At 51.4% G+C, this 16,718-nt stretch overlaps 1 protein-coding gene across 1 annotated transcript; it reads left to right on the top strand.

Annotated features, from left to right (window-relative positions):
- Positions 1–210: 210 nt before the first annotated feature.
- Positions 211–4,034, top strand: LOC136539402 (uncharacterized). The gene is made up of 3 exons (XM_066531356.1): positions 211–326; positions 1,212–3,043; positions 3,395–4,034. Exons 2-3 carry the CDS (start codon positions 1,220–1,222, stop codon positions 3,722–3,724), a joined length of 2,154 nt encoding a protein of 717 aa, XP_066387453.1. The 5' UTR covers positions 211–326; positions 1,212–1,219; the 3' UTR covers positions 3,725–4,034.
- The last annotated feature ends 12,684 nt before the right edge of the window (positions 4,035–16,718 follow it).

Genomic DNA, 16,718 nt, shown 5'->3' with positions numbered 1-16,718 from the left:
ATTTTGGGTCCTGAGATAGCCTTACGCTATTTTGTACTTGCACCCTGCAGACGCGGATTTGAGATCTCAGAGCACTCTCCAGACCTTTTTTTTTTTCGACTGCACTCTCCAGACTTCAGGCCATTCTCATTTCACCAGCCGCCAAGCAGGGGACTAGTGTAGAGTAGACTAGGTCAGCAGGCTCACCCACCCACCCAGTCGCCCCAAGTCCCCACACCCAACGCATTTTGGTTTTGCGCCCGCGCGGGAGATTTGGAGCTGGAGGCGCGACGAATCCACCTCCTCTACGGCTCTGCTGCGTTGATCTGGTTCTCTCCGAGACCAAGGTACCTGCCTTTTTTTTTGCTACTTTGCTATGCTAATGTTGAAGGTCAATGGGTGGGGTTTCGGGCGCTGGACTGGAGATAGGCCAAAGTTGGGTTTGAGGATGGCTGGGGCAGATTTTCTTGGTGAAAAACGGCGCGTTTCTTCAACAAATGCGGGCCTCTATCGATGAGATGCTTCGATTTCATGCAGGGGTGAGAGTTTCTGGAGGAGGGTTTGACTATTTGGTGGTCCGATTGATACGGATGTGGAAAATGTTTGGGTTTTTTGTGGGATTGACGGTGCGGTTTTGGTGAACGCTGAATCTCGTTTTAAGGGCTCGAAACCGTATATACTGTGTTTATTGGGGGGGGAAATAATGATGTTTTGTTTTACCATTCAGAGAACAATGTTGGTTGATGCATTTCCAGTATTTCTTGTTTGCACGATCTAGTAGCTTTCCTGCAAGAACTGTTTGCAGCTATCTTCAAGTTTGACCTATCATTTTTCCCCCTGAAACAGAGAGCTCCATGTTGTTCCATTAATAGGTAAAAAATGGACCTCTTGCTTTGATGTTCCAGTACAGCATCCTTTATTTGTGACTACCTTATGTAAAAGGGCGTACCCAGTGCAGAGAGCTCCCGCTCTGTGCGGGGTCTGGGGAAGGGTGTTAGTGGCAAGCCTTACCCTCGCCTGTGCCATGCGAGGAGACCGCGACTCGAACCCGGGACCTTCCGGTCACAGGCGGTAAGACTCTACCGCTTGCACCAGGCCCGCCCTTCTTGTGACTACCTTATGTGCCATAAGAAAATCCCCATTTATGACTAGCTAACAAGAAATGCTGTCCTAGAAAACAAGTGTTGGTTTTGGACCTAAGTAGCTAGCTATGTTTGTGGTTTCATTTGCAGGAACCTCTATGGGGAACCGTTCTCGGCAAAGAGCAGGTAAGGGCAGCATGAAATCAATCAGTGAAGAAACTGAGAGCACCAGCAGAGAAACAGAAGCAAGCAAGTTTCACAGATTGAAATGCACAGATGAAACATTGGGAGAGCCGTGCCTTGACAGGATCCCTAATTTCCACTGCAAAAGTTTGCCTTCAAGATATCGAGACGCAAACCCCGAAGATGGCATCGTGCACAAGCGCGGCTCTATGTACCAGAGTTCCGGAGAGGTTAGCAGACTCAGGAATCTCCAAGGGAGGAGCAAACTAAATTATTCGAGCAATAAAGACACATTTTTATCTTTTGAGGTTGCTAATTCATCCTCTCAGTCTCAGCCTAGCACAAGTGGTGCTTGCTCCTTTCCATTGCGGAGCTATTCGTGCAATACAAGGTCTTCTATGGGGACAAATCATAGAATTCGTCAAGCTTCCAGGGAGATTATGAAGCTTTCACTCCATGAGATTCCTGAGGATGATTTAACACTCGAGAGACCACGCAGGGACTGCAATTTGTTGAAAAATGATGCACTAGACAGTTTCCTGGAGATATCACTTGAAGAAGATACTACCAGAGGTTCATGCACAAATGCAACCCCTCATTTGCCAGAAGGCAATTGTAGCAAAATTGGAAGATCAGATTGCCAACAGTCAGTTGTTTTTTGTCCTTATGAAAGAGATGTAGTTAATTTGCCCAAGTCCTTGTCAACAAAGGTGGGTGTTTTTTATGCTACATGCCCATCAGAATGTGTTGGCAACAAAAAGGCTCGTTCTAGTCCATTCAAGAAAATTCTTGATCCTATCATGAAGTCAAAGTCTCAACGGAACCCTTCTCTGGTGGAAACAGAAGATTCAAAATCTAGTAGTACTCTATTTGGAGGAAAAGACAGAGTACTGCGCAAATCTTTGTTAAGTGATATCTCAAGGGCTGAGCAAAGCCTTGCACCTGATTGCCAGACAAATGGGGAAGCCCAGAAATTGACTGTTACTTCATCACCAACTCATCTTCATGCTGTTATTAAATTGGATCCAAATCATGGTGCTTTCGGTTTTGTGTTTAGTACAAAGGGCCCAGAAGAATCAATATATGTTAATACATGGAAAGCTGGGGATGAACTGAATTGGATTTACACTTTCCATAGCAGTGGCAAGCGAGCCAGCACTGTGGGAAGGACCTCCAAGGATAGGCATGGGTGTCTACCTCCGATTGTAGGCCAGATGCATGTGTCTTCCTTTTTGTACTCTAGTGTTGGAGAAGATGGTACTTTAAAGAACTCAGCCACCACTGAATTTGTTTTGTATGACATTGCTCATGCAAGACGGAGTTCTGCTGTTGAGAGAATTCAATGTACAGATGCCATTCGACCATCATTCTGCAACACTGTCAATAATTCAATGTGTGGACATACCAGAAATGATCTGATGCAGATACAAAATACTACAAGGACTGACTCAGATCTATCGACATCTTGTCTTTGGTCTCGAGAAGATCTTCATCCTCATTTGGAGGTTGCTGCCATTGTAATCCAGGTACCATTTCATAAAACAAAGTCCAAAGAATTGAAAGCTGGATCATCACCTGGTACTATCAAGGCGGTTACAGCAGGTGGTGCACATGGGTTACCAAGGGATGATGAGGCCAGCCCATCACCATTACTTGATCGTCTAAAGTCCGGTGGAGCCTGTGATTGTGGTGGATGGGACATGTCTTGCCCAATTGTTGTCCTTGACAATGCATATGATAGTTACTGGGCTGATTCCGTAATGAACGAAAGCAAAGCTCCTATGGAGCTATTTGCTCAGGTACACCTGATTATCTCTTATTCTTTATCAGATAAATAGTGGTTACTGTTTCATATTTTAGGCAGTGCAGGGACAACTAAACATGACAAAAGTAAGATTTTGTATGTCCAAATAATCACGTTTCCGCAAATGGCTGCCTGTGACATTTTAAGAATTGCTAAGACACAAGTTTGCTATTTGTAGATGCATTTAAAGTTAACAGGGTAGTTGTTTCTTGTTGTACCCTCCCAAAAAGCTATGCAGCAAGGCATTTAACAAGTATATTTTTGTACAAAATATTTACAATCACATTCTGAAGCTATATTTGACTAAACGACACATTTAATTTATATGCTACAAATATTTGAACAGGGTAACAAAGAAGTTCTCCCTGCCCTTTCGATGAAGGCAGATGGGAATGGCCATTTCTCAGTGGATTTCCATGCACGATTATCGGCATTGCAGGCCTTTTCTATCTGCATCTCTTTGCTTCACTGTTCTGAAGCTTCTTCAGACATTGGTATCGAGAAGTTTAAGAACAAGCTATACTCCAGCTCCCTGAAGATTATCCTGAAGGAGGAAGTGAGGCAGTTAATTGATTCAGTCACGCCCAAGGAAAAGAAGAAACCAAAGAGCAGGAATGAAAAGGCACCTCCATCTATCGTCATCGACCCTCCCTTTTCTCCCATGGGAAGAGTATAGCATGTGGATAAGCAGAGCAATAGCTCTTGGGAGAGGAAAGATAAGAAAACCAGAATCTTCTCATTATGTACAACGTTGTCAAGCAAGTATTAGTTTTGACCATGTTCATTTTTGTGTGGGATAGAAAAGGAAAACGACCCTGTTCATAAGGATAGATAGAGCTGGTAGTTTATAGCAGTAGTCTTAGCTTTTAGCAACAAAGGGAGGGCATGAATTGTTGTTGCAATCCACCAGAGGATACACAATGTGCCAGTCAGTTCTGAAAGAACATGAGCATAGAAAAGAACATAATGTACCATTTTTTCCTAGATGTAACAACATTCTGAATCTCTGATATATTTGGTTGCAAGTGCATTTTTTCTCGCTTTGTGGATTCAAGATATTTGTTTCAATCTTTATGCAACTGGCGATTGCTTCAGACGTTTAGATTGAATGTGCATTGGAACGGTTAAAAATGCACCACGATGAGATCAAGCCTTTTGGCGCCGTGTCCATTTCAATTCCTGCATTGGTTGGTAGACTGGTGGATCTGCTTCTGCTAGTTGCAATTGCCCTTGTAGGTTTGACATTTATGTGGTGCTGCACAAGTATAGACGGTGCAACCATTTCCTGGTTCTTGTATGTTCATTTTTGCTTGTTCGACTTGCAGCATCGAACATGTTTACTGATCCTTTTTTTTCACTTCAAGTTCTGGGTGCGAGCCTGATAGTTCCATCTAAGCAGTTTGGAGTTGGAGCCCCGAAGAAGAAGTTCAAACTGGTTTAAAGTTGCCAGTCCATGGATGTTTCTTTTGCAGAGGCATCGAGGTAGGTTTGTTCGGTTTCAGAGTTGCAGCTTTGCATTTGCATGCACCTTTCTTGTCAGCCGTGCCAATGGGCAGTTCAAGGTCATGGAACGTGGAGGCTGAATTTGTGTTTCTGGTGAGGTCACCTTTTTTTTTTTAGCAGAGCTCTTAGTGCTCACTTTGGCGTTGCTGCTGGGCGTGGGCTGTGGGCCCGTGGCCCTCATCTGGTGATTCCAGGTGAGGGACAGGGATCAGTCGGATGGGTTGCCATTACTTTCTGACAAGGACAGGTTTGGACCATCTGCAGTCTTGACCCGGTCTTGGCCTTATTGACCAGGCCAAATCCCCGGGGCCCGAGCAAGCGCCATGCTTCTGCAAGGCTGCAGCTCCATTTAATAAAATATGCTGCTTGCTCATCCTCACATTCGTGAGGTACTGCTAGCTCGACGGCTCCGGACTCTCTACCAGTCTCTCGTTCCGGTCACCCCATGTGATAGCTAGCATTTGTGGCTTGTGAGTGTAATTTAGGAGTAGTTGCCGAGCGAAACCCAGAAGCCAGAAGGCATACATGATACGTGGCGTTTTCTTCGGCGAGTAAGCCCAGTAACAATCGACCTGGTCCATCGTGATGGCTCGGCTATCACTATTGGGCCGTCCAGATTGCCCCGATTTTTCTGAGAAGAATCTTCGGCCTGTTTTGCATATGAAGAAACACTCCAGGCAATGGGCCAATAGCAACAAGGGCGATGGCTCAACAGATGAAGGCAAGCCCAACAGGCACTCGGCGTGGCGGGGGCCGGCGGGCCGGGGGGCGCTCAAACTCGTTTTCCGTCTCGTGCACCACAGGATCAGCGATAAGGATGGCAACGGGAATGTACCCGTCGGGTATCGTCGGAACGTTCTCTTCTTCACTATGGAGAATTCATTCCGTTCTCGTCCCCGTTAACTGTCTCGGGTATAGATTCTTGTCCATCCCCGTACTCATCAGGCATCGGTCGGGTAACAGATACCCGACGAGTACTGCATACCCTATAAACCAGGACACTTGGGGTCGCAGCTTTGCAATCGGAGACGTTTCTTCTTCATCCGGGTATAAGTGTTGGAGTTTCGGAGATGCCGAGGAGAAGGAGCGAGGTTGCGAGGAGGACGAGCAAAGGTGGCAGAGAGACCGAACTGAGAAAACGAGGGGCACGAGCGCTCGTGAGGCACGTGCGCTTATGTTGCTGGCGGAGATGGTGAGGAAAAATTGAACTAGGTTCCTAGAACACACAAACTATATATATGATTGTTCAGATTTGGGCTAAAATACCTATGTTGAGCTTCTTTGGGCCTGATACTCGCATGACAGCTCAAATAGTCAGTTTCCCCAACGGGTAACGGGGACGGGTAAACAGAGAACGTTCCCGTACCCGCTATATCCGTCGGGGATGGATTCTTGCCCATTTAAATGCCCGCGGGTAAAGATATAATTCCGTCCCCGTTCTCTAATGGATCAAATATCCATCGGGTGTCGGGTATCGGGGGGTCGTTGCCATCTTGAATCAGCGATGCCGTTCGCGGCCACGCACAGAATCGACGTGGCAGCTGACGCGCGCTTCGGCCGGTCGGCCCCGCTCTCCCAACTTCTTCTTCGCCTGAAAACGGCGTCCGGCGGTGGCGTCACGCTGTTCCCGTCTCGCCGGCCGGCCGGGTTTGGCTACTCACCGACGAATGAATTGAATCCCAGCCTTGCAAAACACCCGGCCAGCCACGCCGTGCGCCCGACGGCGACGGGGAAGGAAACATAACCGCCCGCGGTGCGGTGCGGTTACGCCTGGCTTGGCCGGCCGCGGCAATGCAGCTGCCCGCGTCCCTGTCGGCGGACTCGCATCGCATTCGTGATTTCGCATGCCCAGGCAGCGGGGCCCCGGCGGGGACAGGATAGGGTTTTGTTCCTTGATTGCTCACATGGACCAATTGGCTGGATGGATAAGCGACTTTATTTGCCCAGGCAGCGCTGCAGGTTTAGCGCAGAAGTTTCACGATCGCGTGCATGGGCCACTAGATCAATTGCTGTGCTTAATCAAATCGATCGGTTTCCACCACTTGCCCATAAGTCTAGTGCGGCGGAATGGAGAGCTTCAGCGCGTTGCGTTGCGTTGCATCTCCAACCGAATCAAGTCGTCAGCCGATGCATCGGTTAGCACTAATTGCATGCCCATGGATAAGCCGGTGGCACAGCCCGCGATCGATTGGCACTCGGCGTCGATGATGGCAGCAGGCAGCTGCTGCCTATACCACAGCTCATCCGGCCTTTGTCACTTTGCTCGTTTTCCTACTCATCGTTCATGTTCGGCCATTTGGGCATGCGTGATCCTCGTTTTTGTGTTAGCAGGTAGCGCGTCCGTGCGTGGTTACGGACTAAAATTTTATACTAAAAATATACGGATCACACTATAAGATAACAATACTGTAAGACATTAAATTAACATTTAATTAAAAAACAAAGTTTATGAAATTAACAGTCGCTAAGAGCACGGCACCGCAGGCTCACAAACTCTACTATATAGATCTTTTCGTGATACGGCTAAAATAAATTTTATATCGGCAAGAAGTCTCTGATATTACAAACTAAATGAAGCAATCAAATATGTCAGACAAACATGGTTCAATCCACATATTTTGAACATGTTTGACCAATGAAATTGCACAAAATGACTATTATATTAAGGGGGTGTTTAGTTCCCACAAATTCCAGAATTTGGCACTATGCAAAAAGAAGATTCTTCGTCACATCAATTTTGCGGTACATGCATGGAGTACTAAATGTTGACGAAATCAAAAACTAATTGCACAGTTTGGTTGTACTTTACGAGACGAACGTTTTGAGCCTAATTAGCCATCGATTGGACAACTATTACCAAATAAAAACAAAACGACACTGTAGCTACAGTGATACGGGCGGCGCTGATTCCGCCGAACTAAACGTGGCCTAAACTAAACTCATGTACATCGTCTATTCAAAGTGCATGTCATAAGCGTGTAAATAATTTTAATATTATTTAGTTCTCTAAATCTATGAGACGCGACACGGTGTCCTTAGCAAATTCTTGAACTCGGTTACGTCCGGCTTCATCAACAAGCATACGATTGCAGCCTATAAACAAATAAAAAACTTTTGAGTCAGTGTTGTAGTCAATAAATTAAATCAATGAATTACCCCTAAAAAATCACATTTTGAAAATCATACGTCTAATTATAAATATGACTGAATACCAATTCGCTGAAATCGTCAGGAAAAAAAAAACATTTCAGGCCTAAATTGTCTGCGGAGGGTCTAGCTCGCTGTAACTCCGTCTGTCCCTCCATAAAAAAAAAACTCCGTCTGTCCCCAGTTCTAGTTTCATCATAAATCGAACATTTAACTTCGATTTAGTTTGTCGAAAAATATATCTGCAGCCTCGTATTAATTTCATTGAATCTAGTATCTAGCATGAAATTGACCAACTACTTTGAAGTTGCTTCCCTCACCATGAAAGATCAAGATGCACATGTCGTCGCGAATAATTAAGTGCACATGTCGTACCCGACTAGACGACTATCGAGTTCTTCTCATCAAGTCAAGTCTACGAAAAAAAATAGGAAAACTTTATCCATCCATCCATCATTCATTCAGAATTGCTTGTACCGCATTACAGAGCCAAACTTGTTTTCCGAAGTTCTTGATGACGAACAAGCAAAAGTTGCTGGATCACGCGCGCGAGCCTCTGGTAGTTGTGAATTCCTCCCCTCCTGCCGAGAAAGAGTAAGAAAACTTCATCTTTAGTAGTGGCACGAAGCATCTCTTAGATTAGCCGGCTTATCAACCAACCATGGTATAGTATTTTTCTCTTCCAACAAATTAATCGTACAAATCAGCACAAACGACTTATAGACCAGCCGAACAGAGCCTAGATCAACGACCTGCCCTCCTGCTAGCACGGGCAGGCAGAAGCAGATCATGATGCCACACGGATCTTTTTATGCACCACAATGCTCGCTGTGTGCCATCTCCTCCAGAGTTCCTTCTCTCTAGGCTGGCTCAGTCACGTTGCACCCGTACCCGAGCGTCTGTCTAAGGTAGTGTTCGGCTGGTAAGAAAAAACACTGTTCATATAAAAACATTGTTTATACTGATTTGTTGTGAGAGAAAAATATTATCCCGACTAAAAAAACAAGCCGAACATGTCGGTTTCTTGCTCGGTCGAACACTGCCTTAGCTCCTGCCTGCCTCGCCACGAACGCCCTGGCGCACAGCACCCATCGCACCAGGTGGCCGCTGCATCGGAGCGCGTGGGGCAGCATCCACGTCCAGTCGTTCACCTCTTACTTCTAGTAGTAGACTAGTTGGTTTTGAGTGGGTGGAACATGTAGGAGCTTGAGTTGCTGACTTCACTTTCTGTGGGCGCTTGAAACTTCCCTTTTTTTTAGGCCGTTAGATTAGATGCATGGGCTGGTCATTTGGCCTTGTTCGTTTGGAGGAATTTAAAAAAATCTAGATAAATTTGAAAGAATCTGTGAAAGCATGAACAGTAATTTTCAGGCGTGAAAATTGAATTCCGGCTAGTTTTTACACCAGCCGAACGGCGCCTCTGAGTCTGAGCCAAGAGCCCAAACTCTAACGTATGTATAGTGGGCCGACGCCATTTGACGCCAAGAAAATGCAGGCCCGTTATCCGTTTTTCTTTGCATGAGATTCATGGGACATGGGCTGGGCTCGGGTGGACCTGCTGGTAAGGTGTCTAATAGCATCTCCAATCGTGTGGTAAACATACTCTCAGTCTTGTAATCTGACCTTTGCTAAAAAAACAAACTATTTAAGTCTAACCTCGTTCCAATAACTACTTATCCTAAATTTTAATATATACTCTCTCCGTTCCTAATTAAAAGTTGCTTTGACTTTTTTTTGGTACATATCCATAATATACCTGAAAAATGGAGGTATCCACGTACAAATATACACGCACGACCTATATAGTATTGATGTCACTTGCACTGTCTTTCCCTCAGCTCCCTGTCATCCCCAAATGTCACCGCTCGTAGGTTTACTTAAATTGGATCTCCATACACTGTTTTTATATTTGAGAATTTTGGGACATAGAGCAGGCAACAGAGATTTTATTTTTGGAAATCCTGGGTGTGAGTTATGGTATCAAGATGACTGGCCACGGCCCAACTGCCACATCCGTCTAGGTGGTTCGTCGGACTCCGACCACTATTTTTATACCTGAGAATACTAAAAGGTAGACCAAACAATAAAGAAATTTGTTTTAAAAATTATAGGTGTGAGCTATGGTGTCGAACGTCAGGATGGCCAGTCATGGTGGCGAGTTGTCTCCTCTCCATAATCGGTTGCTCGAGATGACAATTAGTATGTTTTTAGGAACGAATAAAGGGGAAATGTTGGTGAAGTATTTTCTTTGTATTCTCTATAGTTTTTAGAAAGGTTCCAAAAAAAACAAAATTTTGGTCTAATTTTTTTTTGGATATTATTGAAGATTCTCTAATGGTGTTAAAAATAGTCTGTTTGTGTCCCTTCTAATTCCTCTAACCAAACAAAAAACAGAGACGGATCTAGCCTCTTAACCAAACACATGAGTGGAACAATAAAAACACATGCAGTGGTCTTGTGCTAACTAATGTGTGTTGATGGATCACCGGTGTCAAGCTTCTTGAGGCACATGGACAAGAACAATAGCATCGCTTTGCACTGTGAAGTGTGAAGCGGCCTAAGCCATATTCCCTTTGTCCCTATATGTCGGTGTTTCAGACCGGGGGTCCTCAACCGACCAGTGAATTTGTTCTGCGTGCTCCCGATTTTGGATGGTGATGCAAAGAGACACAAGATTTATACTGGTTCAGGCAATCGGCGCCCTACGTCCAGTCTGAGAGATCGAACTTGTATTCCTTGCACCGAAGTGCTCGTAGTAGGGGGTTACAAGCTAAGGGTGAGAGGGAACTAGTCCCAGGTCTCGGCAGGGTGTCGAGTGGGCCGTCTGAGACGTTGCTCTCAAGCGGCTGGAATGTGTGCGTGTCTGTGTGTTACCCGGTCCCCCCCTAAGTGGCCCAAGTTCTCTTCTTTTATAGTTGAAGGGAGAACAAGGACAGTACATGTATTACTATGCGGCGTCGTGCCAATAGGGGTGGCACGTCCGAGCCCTGTGGCCTGTTCCTGTGGCGGCGTGGTCGTAGGAGAGGTCCGTCCTTGGAGTATGGGAGTGGCGTGGTTGTCCCATCAGATCCTGTCCGTCGTGGGAGCCCCAGGAATGCCTCGGAGTGGACGCGGCGGCGAACGTGCAAGCCACTGTGGACGGACTGTGCTCGAGACCGGGATTTAGTTGGTGCCGAGGCTTGCACTGCGGTGGGGAGGTCTCGGTAGGCACGAACCCCAAGATCGCCAAGGCCCTGGTGTACAGTGCCGAGGCCTTGAGCGGGCGGCTGATCGTGGGTACAGTGTTAGGACACAGTGGCCGGTAATCCTCGTCCCCCATCGTACCCTGTCTCAGCCGGTATGGCACGGATCGTGGACACAGTGTTAGGACACAGTGGCCGGTAACCCCCGCCGTGCCCTGTCCTGGCCGGTATGGCGCTGATGCGACCTCGGGTCGCGTCGGCCATTCTGTGGCGTTGAGCCACCATCCGGCTGAGATTGCGGGAGTGGTTGAAGTATTAATGAGACGTGACGTGCTGTTGGGAGGTTGACCGAGGCGGGGGGCGACGGGCTGCGGATGAGCCGGCCTCGGGCGACACGGAGAATGAGGCCTCACGCGAGACGGAGATCAGGCTCCTTGCCGAGGCCTCGCGCGAGAGGCCTCGCGCGATACGGAGAACACGCCTCCTGCCGAGGCCTTCCCTAGGAAGCCTCGCACGAAGCGGAGTTTGCATCAGGATGCTGAGGCCTCCTGCTCGAGGCTCGAGGCGAGGAGGGGGAGGACCCAGGGGGCTCGGTCGTGGCGGGTGAGGGGCCCATGACTTACCTTCTAGCTTTTATTATTTTTTTAGATGGGACTTTAGCGACCCATTTGATGTTTTGCTTGGGGTTCCCCATTCTAAGGTACCCGACAGTAGCCCCCGGGCCTCGGGGGGAGTGCGTGCACTCTCCCTGAGGTTTTGCCGAGGCTTGGTTCATACCTGCCCCGTAGGAATTGGGGTTTGTATTTTGAGGTTCCGGTGGGTGCGCGCGAGCGCACCCGCCGGGTGTAGCCCCCGAGCCCCTGGAGGAGTGGAGTTACTCCTCTAGGAGCTTTCTTTGTTTCTGTGTCTGAACGAGTAGTTCTTATTGCATTTGCCGAGCCCCCAAGCGCAAGTTCGGGTTGCGGGGGTCTTGGCGAGGCTACAGGAAAAAAGCCCTCTAGCCTCCGCATAGAGCGAGAGGTTCGTCAGGGGTCCCCTGACTTTGGGTATGATCCTCACGCTTCCTTTCGCTCGAAAGGAGGGGTGGAATATGCCAGGCTACCCTCGATGGGCATGAGCGTGGACACTTCCGGTGAGCTGTTAGCGGGTAGTCTGAGTGGAGGCCCAAGCCCCATTCGCTGGGGGACGGCTAGCGGTCCAGAGACGCACTCTAAGAGTACCAGGGGGTTTCTCTAGTGGGTGCCGAGGCCGTTCACGGGCCTCGGTGGCTCGGTGCCTCCCTACGGTGGGATCCCATTCGGATACTTCCCCGCCGGTCTCGGACACGACTTAGGACGCCCCGAGCGACCGTTCGCTCAGGCCTGGGCCATTCGTAGGCTCGCCCTGATGTCGTCCCTAACTCTGTTGCCCTAGGGCAGCTGTCGCAACCTTTTGGAGGCACAGCCTTCGAACCCCTGGACCGTAACAGGCTTGGTGCCCTTTATCGTGTTTATAGCGAAACCTCTAGCGTGGTTTTTGGATTGTTTGTCTTTGTCTTGGGTGTTTTGGCCCTTTCATCTGATCTTCACATGTCCTTTTCGTTCGGACGGAGGGTTAGTTTGCTGAGCCCATTCTAGTCTCGGCAAGGTTGCAGGAAGAGCCCCTAGCCTCTGCGTGAGAGGGCCGTCGGAAGTTCTCCTGACTTTTTATACGCCCCTCGCGCGTGAGGGTTTGTTTGCCAAGGCCCCTTTGGGCGTGAGCCCAGGTCGTGGGGTCTCGGCATATTTGCAAGAGGAGCCCCCTAGCCTCTGAGAAGGCCGTCGGGGGTTCCCCTAACTTTTTTATGTGACCCTCGCGCTTCCTTTTCGCTCAGAAGGAGGGGTGGAATGTGCCTCGCTACCCTCGATGGGCACGAGCGGTGGCACTTCTGGTGAGCTATTATCGGGTAGTCCGAGTGGAGGCCCGAACCCTGTTCGTTAGGGGATGGCTAGCGGTCCAGAGACACACTCCAAGAGTACCAGAGGATTTCTCTAGTGAGTGCCGAGGCCGTTAGTTGGGCCTCGGTGGCTCGGTGCCTCCCTACGGTGGGATCCCATTCGGATACTTTCCTGCCAGTCTCGGACACGACTTTAGGCGTCCCAAGCATTTCGCTCGCTTGGGTCTCGACCCCGTATAGGCTCGCCCGTAGTCGCCCCTGACTCTGTTATCCTAGGGCAGCTATCGAAACCCTTTGGGGTCCAGCCTTCGAACCCCTGGATCGTAATAGGCTCAGAGCCCGGTTCCTTCCTATGAAAGGAACAGGCCGCGGGAAATATCTTCCCTATTGGCTCGGCCGCAGGGGGCGCGCCTTTTGAGGCAGTTTCATGGGGAGGCGAAATGACGCCTGCTGCCATAGTGGCCGAGCGCGACATGATGGACGAGACGTAACTGTCCTCGCATTTAATGCAGGAGACGTGGGCGCGTGGGCCACCGAAATCGGCTCGTGGTTAACCGCACCGGACGGGGGAAAACCTCCCTGATTTCATCGTCCGTTCGTTTTGCCTCCTCCCTACATAAATACCTAAGGAATCTTGCCCCTCCTCGTCTTACCTTGCCTGCATTAGCACCGCCTCCGTCGAGCCGTCGCCAGAGCAGCGGGTGCCGGGAAGAAGAAGAGAGAAGAGCGAGCCTAGGGAGAAAGCGAGGAAAAAGCGAGAGCGTGGGAGGGAGAGAGAAAAACTCACCACCGTGCCCGATTCCTCCATCACACCCATGGCTGGCAACATCGTCGTTGTCAAGGCGGACCCTTGGGATCCGTCGGACATCACCGAGGAGATGCTCCAGTCGCTTGTCGACGGTGGACTCCTCCGCCCGGTGACAGACCCTAGTAGGCTAGAGTGGATTGCTCCGTACGGCGAGCCGGAGCTGAGACCCTGCGACGGCTACGTCATGAGCTTCGTCTCCTTCCACGAGTGCAGCCTCGGCGTCCCGGTGGACCGGTTCATGCGGGCGCTCCCACACTACTACGGCGTGGAGCTCCACAATTTTAATCCCAACTCCATCGCTCAGGCGGCTATCTTTGTTGCCGTCTGCGAGGGGTATTTGGGGATCGCTCCCCATTGGGATTTGTGGCTCCACCTATTCCGGGCGGGGCATACTACCAAGCCGATGGGCACATCGGGTAAGAGGAAGGCATCGAGGGCTGGAGGCTGCACTCTCTAAGTGCGTCAGGACTGCCTGCACCTCTACATCCCGGCCCAACTCGCGTCCTCCAACCGCCGGTGGTACATGAGTTGGTTTTACCTTCGCAACGACGACGGAGGACTTCCCCCTTATACTAGGTGGATAGTGGGGAGTTGCCCGGAGAAATGGAAGTGGGGCATCCCGAAGGTTGACTAGCCCAAGCTGGAGCCGCTCCTGGAGGGGCTGGCGAGGCTGTGGAGCCATGGCCTCACGGTCGCTGTGGTCGTGGCCGCCTTCCACCACCGGAGGGTGCTGCCGCTGATGGCTCGGCAGCGGCGGATGTTTGAGATGAGGCCGGGTGATCCCGTTGAAGGCACCCGGATGTCTTCCTCCGCCCTTTCCGATGAGGAAATTCTCCGTCGGGTGGGGGAGACGGTAGATGCGAAGTTGAGGGGCGGCAACCTGACCCCCTTCACGATGTGACCATCGCGGGGGTTCCTTTTGTTGGTAAGTTGAGTGCCGCTGTGGCCTCTGAGCCTCCTCAATCTCCCTTTATCCCTTGTTTCCTTATGCGCGTTTGTCGTTCCTTCAGGGGATGGGGGACGTGCGCTCCTCCCTGCCGCCCGTTCCCGAAGACGCGGGGCAGCGGGTGATCAACCGCGCTCACGCCGATGCGCAGAAGAAGCGAAAGGACGCTAAGGCGGCGAAGCGCACGAAGCACATCCTTGCACGCGAGGCATTGGATAAGCGCCGCCGTCAGCAACGGAAGGATGGTCTCCCATTGGAGGAATCCCCGTCGACGTCGTTGTCGACGGAGGCCTCGGACGGGAATGACAAGGGCGAGGGAGGGCGAGGTCCCCTAGACCACCTTCCTGATGTCATGGAGGTGGCACCCGGGGCGTCGACAAGCAGCCCGGCACCCTCGGGAAGGGAAGGAGAAGCGGACCCGGGGCCGGTGGTTGCCCGCTCTGAGGCCGAGGCCGATACGCCCAAGGCGTGGGCGTTAGGCAAACGCGCTGTCAGCCTAGTAGGCTCGGCGGCTGTGGCGGAGCAGGTGGTGGTGGAGGCAACGCCACCGCCCCCGCAGAGGACCGAAGGGGCACCGGGGTCCGCTGAGGACCGACCGGTGCCGATGGATACGGATGCGATGCCACTGCCGCCGCCTTCGCCGTTGCGGATGAGGTTTGCTGTGGCGAAGCGGGGGCCGCCCCGTTCTAAGTAAGTGTATTTTTGGTAGGGTCGTAGTGTCTTCTGTTCGCTTTTTTGGTCTTGCGCTAACCCTGTAGGTTAATTTTCTTTAGTCGGAAGCGGCCTACGGACGACCTCCCCTTGGCGCCCCTCAAGGCGCTTAAGGCGAGCCCCGGCTCCTCCGCCCACTAGGTGGCGGAGGCACAAGCCGCCATCCAACGTGGCGTGGCGTCGGCGAGGGTCGACCCAAGGGAACCGGCCGCCCAAGGAGGGGTCGCCGAGGCGGGCTACACGATCGGATAGGGCCGTTATGCCCTTTGTTGCCGAGGCTCCCGGGGCCTCCGAGGCTGAGGCGATGGAGGCCCCGGCGCCTACGACCGCCGAGACCGTAGTGTCCGCGGTTGGCGTTTCTGCGTCTGCCGAGGCCACAATGGCGGAGGCCGGAGCCCCCGAGACTGCTGAGGCCGTGATCGTAGAGGCCAGAGCCCCCGAGGTCACCATGGTCATCGTGATGGCGGTTTGGCCATCTGTGCAGGAGGCAGAGATGTAGGCGGCGGAGGCCTCGGCCGTGCCCTTGGCTCAGGGCCCGCTGTTGTTGCGGGAGAGCGCCCGGGAGACGGAGGTCTATCCGATCTCCTCTGACGATACTTCCTGGGTGCAGGAGGTGGTCGACGCCGAGGAGACCGACGCCCTGGAGCAGCCGGCGCCGCTCTTGGGCGAGGGAAGCTTGGCCCTCATGCGGGTGCGACCTGAGCCCCGCGGGTGGGATCACCCACGGGTACTGTGGCAGAGCCGGGACGACCCTTAGGGGGAGCCTCTGTTTGCCCTTGAGGACACGGCCGAGGGCGGGTGCTGGAGTACCTTCGAGCAGTACCGTGAGCTGGCGGAGCGGTCGCTATGGACGGCGCTGCCCGTGGTGGCCGACGAACTGCCCGGAGTCGCCCAGGTTTGTGTTTTCCTTTCTCGCGTGACATTGTTCTTTTCTCGGTTTTGTCGCAATCGATGACCTCTGCTTTGCCTCCTCAGGAGCTCGAGACCCGGTCCCTCGAGAAGTCGGTCTTCCTCCAGCGGGAGAGGGGAGTCTGAGACCAACTTCAGTGGTAGAGGGGCCTTCTTGCCGATGCTAACGAGCTTCTGTCGGCACGAAGCGCGGAGGTGGAGGACCTCCGCCTTCGCTGTGCCGACACGAAGGTCGAGGCGGCCACAGCCCAGACATAGCTCGCCCCCTTGGTGGCATGGATCAAGGAGCTAGAGGAGGAGCTTACCCGCACCGTTAGTGATCGGGATGCCTTCAGATCCTGGGCTAAAGAAGCGACGGCCTCGGGCAAGGCCCTCGCCGGGCAGCTAGGGGAAGAGGAGAGTGCACACCGGCTGACCAAGGGTGCTTTGAATGAGGCCCTTGCTTTGGTTGAGGCCTCGCAAATCAAGGCTGTGGTTTTGAGGGGGACGGTCGAGGGTGAGTTCCAGTCCTCTTGTTTCGTTTCCTTCTCCTTATGTTCGCTCCCTAAC

Source organism: Miscanthus floridulus, chromosome 2, assembly GCF_019320115.1.
Source record: "Miscanthus floridulus cultivar M001 chromosome 2, ASM1932011v1, whole genome shotgun sequence".
Lineage (NCBI taxonomy): Eukaryota > Viridiplantae > Streptophyta > Magnoliopsida > Poales > Poaceae > Miscanthus > Miscanthus floridulus.
Note: the sequence above shows the minus strand (reverse complement) of the source record. Positions and strands in the feature narration are given on the sequence as shown.